This window comes from Perissodus microlepis, chromosome 10, assembly GCF_051167445.1.
Source record: "Perissodus microlepis isolate ML-2025 ecotype Zambia chromosome 10, ASM5116744v1, whole genome shotgun sequence".
Lineage (NCBI taxonomy): Eukaryota > Metazoa > Chordata > Actinopteri > Cichliformes > Cichlidae > Perissodus > Perissodus microlepis.
In genome coordinates, this window is record NC_140470.1 from 32,784,499 (window position 1) to 32,790,502 (window position 6,004).

Sequence of the window (6,004 nt, forward strand, 5' to 3'; positions counted from 1 at the left end):
GAAGCTACAGTAAGCTGTACGGTAACCTGGCCCTGGCGCAGGGTGCTGCCAGTGCATCGAGCCACCTGGGGGGCTCTTCAACTGGTGGGGGAGGTTGTTACACCTTGCAGGAGCTCTCCTCTCTTCAGGAACTCACTCTGCAGGAGGGGGAGATACAGGAGAGGTGGAGGAAGATCTCAGCCTGGGCGTCTATTGTCCTGTGTAGTCTGGAAGATGAGTGGATGACGGGGTGGGTGCAGTTTTCTCTGTGGTGGGGTCAGGTGGGCTGTCCTGGGCTCTGTGGGGCCGGGCGGCGCTGCTGTTCTGGGCCCCGGTCCGGATGGGCCTGGGCCCCCTTTCCCTGGCGGGTTGCGGAGTATGGGGGTGCCTACTGGGGTCAGCGGGGGAGCTGGCCCCAGGGAGGGGTCACTTGCCCCTCCCTTCCTTCCCTCCCCATCTCCAGCTGCCTCCCTCTTCCCGCTCCACCACAATCACCCACACATGCAGGGCCTTGGGGTAAAGGTGTGTCACCAGGGTGCAGAGGAGGCAACCCCCCCCTCTGTCCCCTTCTGGCTGCCTGTGCCTCAATTTTATCTCACAACTTAGACATTCACATTACTCACACTCTCATAACACATACATATAGGATCTTGGGGTGGGCACGCTACACGGACTCCAAAAGACCATCAGGGTGTACACCTCACCCCTGGCGTCGTTGCCCACCTCTCAATTTTAAATACACGTAGACACTGAGGGCTATCAGGAGGGGCTATGCGCTTACCTGCTGCTCTCTGGCAGGTAGCTCCATGCCCTCCTGGGTTTTAAATGCACCTTAGAACACACATGCATCAACACTACATATGAGCGAGCAGAGGGAGGTTTGGAGTCTTCACACACCCCCGTTCTCTGCAGCCTGCTGGAGCGGGGGGGGGGGGGGGGGCAGGAGGAGGAGTTGGCCGTCCGAATGGGGTCTGGAGTGTGGGGCCTCCCTGCTGCTGCGGAGTCGGGGCGGTCTGCTTCTCCCCACCGCAGGGAAAAGGGTAACACCACCTGGGTCTGGGTGCAGTTTCCCCCTCCAGGGACAAAGGTACCTAGACCCGGTTCTTAGAGTACGCTTGGGGAGTGTGATTGTGTGTACAGCGTCTCTCTATGTCTGTCTCCACGTTGGGTGAGTGTTGAGTAATTGCATATGAGAGCATGAGGGTGGGAATGGATGTTTGTATCTGTGTGTGCCTGTATGTCTGTGTCTATATGTCAGGTTGGGTATCAGACGCCACCTCTCTGGGGACATCTCAGGCCCTCCAAGGTATGGAGGCCTATCTCCCCCCACCACTTCCCCTGCCGGTGGCAGACGCCCTCAGACATCGGTGCGTTGGTGGTTCTTTGTGTCTGGATGGGCGCCCAGGTACACACCGGCTCACTCCTTGGTGGCTGCTTATCGGGGCCTGGAGCCTGGGGCTCGCTCGGGCCACTTCGGGGTGGGGTGCTTATCGGGGCCTGGAGCCTGGGGCTTGGTCACTCTGGCGCAGCTGGCTGCCGGCGGAGCTCACGGGCACGTCACTGCAACCCCCCCTGGCTTCTGCTCCGCGGCTGACCCCTCATCTGGGACTCTCCTCAGCTCTTTCTGGGATAGTGGCGCGGCTGCCCCTCTGTTGGTCTTCCTTGGTCTCTTGTGTTCTGAGGGCCTCTGGATGTCTGGAGTCTTGATCTCCTCCATACCTGCTTCATGCCCTGGAGGACGGGGCTGTGGCCCCCCACACCCTCTAGCAGATCATTACATGAAGGAACCTTTTAAAAACAAGCGCGTCCATGCTCACAGGTGTACACACGGGTGATCACACACACAAACTACACCCTTATTGGCTCCTACCTCAAAGCACACTGTGCGCTGTCGATCTTACGTGCTGCACAATAATGTTTAATATTTAGTATTTACTGTGATATTCCCATATATCATCGTGATGTTGTTTATTGTATTGCTCTCGTTTTCTTCTGCTTGTTTTCTTTTTTCTTTCTCAACAGGTGATCCAGGTGATTGATATATGTATTTTTTTTGTCTGCTTATTTAGTTGGTTTTTGTTTTTTTGCCCTTTATCCCCATCCCTCTTCTCCTCTGTTTTTTCCCCCTCTTCCTTTCTCCCTTTTCTTTTCCTCATTCAAGTCTGTCTAGTCAAGTCTGGCAAGTGAAAATAAAAAAATAAAATAAAATAAACAATAAAAGGTGAATCAAATAGACCATTACGGCAAGGCTGGGATGGTCAATTTGGTAAAGTAAATCCGTTGGGCATCTTTCCTCGCCTTTAGACAATAATTCTGATGGCAAAAGAACGAAACGGGACAGGCATAAAAAAAAAATAAAAAAATACAGTAAGCTGCAATACCAACAGAGGGAGATACAAATTTTCAAGCCAACATGGAAATAATCACAGCAAAGTGTTTAAACAGACATTATTAAAGAATTAAAGAAGGGACTGCTCTCACAGCTAGAGATTGATGAGGTACAACATAAATGCTACAACAAGGAGGAGTCAGGACGCCAGGTGAGGGGGGAGATATCATCACCCCCACCCGAGATTGGGTACCAAGCCCCAAGTGCAATAGGAGAAGGATCGTTGAGTGCGAGAGGAACTGACCTGAAAAAAGGATCATGGTCAAGCTTGAAACCTGGATCCCCCGTAGCTGGTTACCAAGATTACGTGAAGTACCCTCAGAAGGTCTGCTAGATGATGTTAGCAGACCTAGATGATGAATGCAGCACTACGGACAATACCTACAACCACGATTACCGACACTAACAAGCTGATCTACAATATGGCAGCAGTGATCAGTGAGATGCTTTGCTACAAGTTGAACAGCCACAAGGGGCAGTACCCTCCATGGAGAAGGAGGCTAGAGGGCAAGATCAAAGTAGCACGGAGGGAGGTTAGCCAACTAACGGAGTTGCAGAAAGGTGCGACAAAGAAGGTGCATAAGAAATACAGCAAGCTGTCCATACCTGAGGCCTTGGAAACTGCCAAGCAAAGACTCACAGCCTTGGCCAGCCGCTTGAGGAGGTACACCAGAGAGATAGAAGGCAGGAGAATAAACCAGCTGTTCTCCACAGAACCAGCAAAGGTGTACTCTCAGTGGCAAGGGAACAATAATAAGAGAACAGCACCACCAAGGCTGGAGACGGAGCAATACTGGAAGAGCATATGGGAAAAGGACGCAACCCATAACGGCAATGCTCAGTGGCTAGTGGATCTGAGGGCAGACCATAGCGACCTCCCTGAACAGGGTCCAGTAACCATCACAGTGGCAGATATCCAAGAAAGGGTCTCCAGTATGAAGAGTTGGACAGCACCAGGGCCCGACATGGTTCACGCCTACTGGCTAAAGAAGCTGACTGCACTCCACGAGCGTCTGGCAGCACAAATGAACCAGCTGCTAGTTAACGAGGGACACCCGGAATGGCTAACCGAAGGTCGGACAGTCCTGATCCCCAAGGACCCCAAGAAGGGACCGGTCCCTTCTTGGGGTCAGTACTACATGGAAGCTCCTGTCAGGCATCATGTTGGCTAAGATGAACAGGCACATGGGTCAATACATGAGCGGGACACAGAAAGGAATTGGCAAGAATACCAGAGGCGCAAAACACCAGCTACTGGTAGACAGAACAGTCAGCTGAGACTGCAAGACCAGACTGACCAACCTATGCACTGCCTGGATTGATTACAAGAAGGCCTATGACTCAATGCCCCACAGCTGGATACTGGAATGCCTAGAATTGTACAAGATCAACAGGACCCTGAGAGCCTTCATCAGGAACTCATTTGGAGACTCTCTAAATCTTCAAATTGAAAATTTAACAGCAAAATCAGTCGAATAAAAACATTTAGTGAACTGACGGCCCAAACTATGATGATCGCTAGTGCTGTGTTCCTGATGGTGATGATGCTAGCATGCCTTAGAGGGTAGCACACAGCTACATATCTCTCCAGAGACATCACCACCAGTGTGAGAGGAGAGATCCCAGTTGTGAGATTGGCAAGCATGACAAGAAAGCCACAAACAGGATATGTCAGTCTGATTCTACAAGCAGATAGTAAGTACAATAACTGACTCAGGACCATCTGTATGGTGTCTGCAAAAAGTAAATTATAAAGAAGAACATAACAGGCTGTCTCACGAAACACTGCTTTACTCCTCAAGATGTGTAGCATGGTCCCATTGATGAAGAGCAACACACAGCAAGATGTTGTGATTGGAGCAGAAAATAACAAGACTTCCAGTATCCCTCGGTACTGCAGTCCAACAGTGAAGTTAGTCTTAGATGGAGTGATGTAGGACATGTTAGACACACATTTACATGACTGTCCTAAAGTTCTGACCAAGGATTTTATCTAGACATGTAGTCATTCTCAACTAAAAGTCAGTTAACACACAAAAAAGTTTTTTTGTTGCAGCTATAACCCAAAGAAACAATAAGTTTTAAGTTCACATTCCAAAGAGAAAAGTTCTGCTTTGTCAGTGGTTAGCAGGTAACAAGCAGTGCTTGGTTCCATCTGCTCAGGAGTCTTCTGCAGGATTCACCCACGTCCACATGCATTTTAAGAACTCAGTCCTCGCACACCATTCACATGACAGTATCACATGTAAGTGTAGTAAGCCAATTAGACGGCAGTGAGTAATGTAATCCTTTTTCCAAACTGTGATCTATCCTTTTCTCAATAGATATGATGACATTAAAAAACCTCAATTACCACCAATGCCTGTTACAAAAGCTACTCTCTATAACCGATAAAATAAATAAAATGTTGGCTGTAGACACAATCTCATCAGTCTCGATCTTACAGTATAAGCTTCTGATACTTCACAGAGTTGAGATGGTGATTCAAATGATAGTTGAGAGTCCAGGGTTCCTAGCATTACTGCAAACTGTGAAGAACGTGAGTATACATGACATTACTATTAGATGTTTTTTTTTCTTTTATAAGTGTAGACATTCACTTTAAATTCAAAATAAATGCCATATGCAGTTTTATTTATTTATTGTGTGATTGCTATTTTGTTACATTTTATGGAATTTGTAGATTCATGCACAACAGCTGGAAGTTATAGTACAGTATTCACGGTGTTTCACTTGTTCCACATTGTATCATGTTACCACCTTATCCCAAAGAGGATTAAATTCATTTTTTTCCACCTCAAAATTCAATACACAATGCCCCATGAAAGCAAAGTAAAAAAATTGAAATGACCTATTTCTCAATTAAACAGGATACTGTTCATCAGCTTTGGGTCATTTTTAGGGCCTTGAAATACTCTAGGAACAACAAGTAAGCCTGCAGTGTGAGAGCGAAGTGCTCTAATAGGGTGATATGGTACTACAAGGTCATTAAGATAAGATGGGGCCTGATTATTTAAGACCTTGTATGTGAGGAGCAGGATTTTGAATTCTGGATTTAACAGGAAGCCAAAACAGGAGAAATCTGCTCTCTCTTTCTAGTCCCTGTCAGGACTCTTGCTGCAGCATTTTGGATTAACTGAAGGCTTTTCAGGGAGTTTTTAGGACTTCCTGATAATAATAATAATAATACATTTAGTGTCCTCATTTCCCCCTGACTTATGGGTTCTGTCACTAGTTAGCTGATGCTCTGTGCTGGCAGAAGGTGACACTAAACATGCTCTAAAACTTTAATATTAAATTCAGCTTCACAGACAGTGTTACACCTGAGACAGTTTGAATTGACCAATTTATAATTCCTTACTTTAGTCCAAAATATAAACCTTTCAAGAATAAAGTAAGTTAAAATGTAAAGGAGTAAGTAAAGTAAGTTAATAAGTTTTAAACTCTGGATGCCACATGTTCCAAAATCTGTTTTATGCAGTCCCAAAAGGTGGATTCTGTTGATCTGAATGTAGCGTTTACGTCGACATCAATGGAATCCACCTTTTCGGACTTGCTTACATGGACGATTGAGCATGGATCAAGATATTTTATGCAGTGTTGTTGTGTTGTTTGTTAGGTTACTGGTTCAGGTTT

At 47.0% G+C, this 6,004-nt stretch overlaps 1 protein-coding gene across 1 annotated transcript; it reads right to left on the reverse strand.

The window, feature by feature from the left end:
• Nucleotides 1–3,779: 3,779 nt before the first annotated feature.
• On the reverse strand, nt 3,780–4,310 carry LOC146379745 (odorant receptor 131-2-like). Its single transcript, XM_084941127.1, has one exon. The coding sequence runs from the start codon at nt 4,308–4,310 to the stop codon at nt 3,780–3,782; it is 531 nt and encodes a 176-aa protein (XP_084797253.1).
• Nucleotides 4,311–6,004: the final 1,694 nt, after the last annotated feature.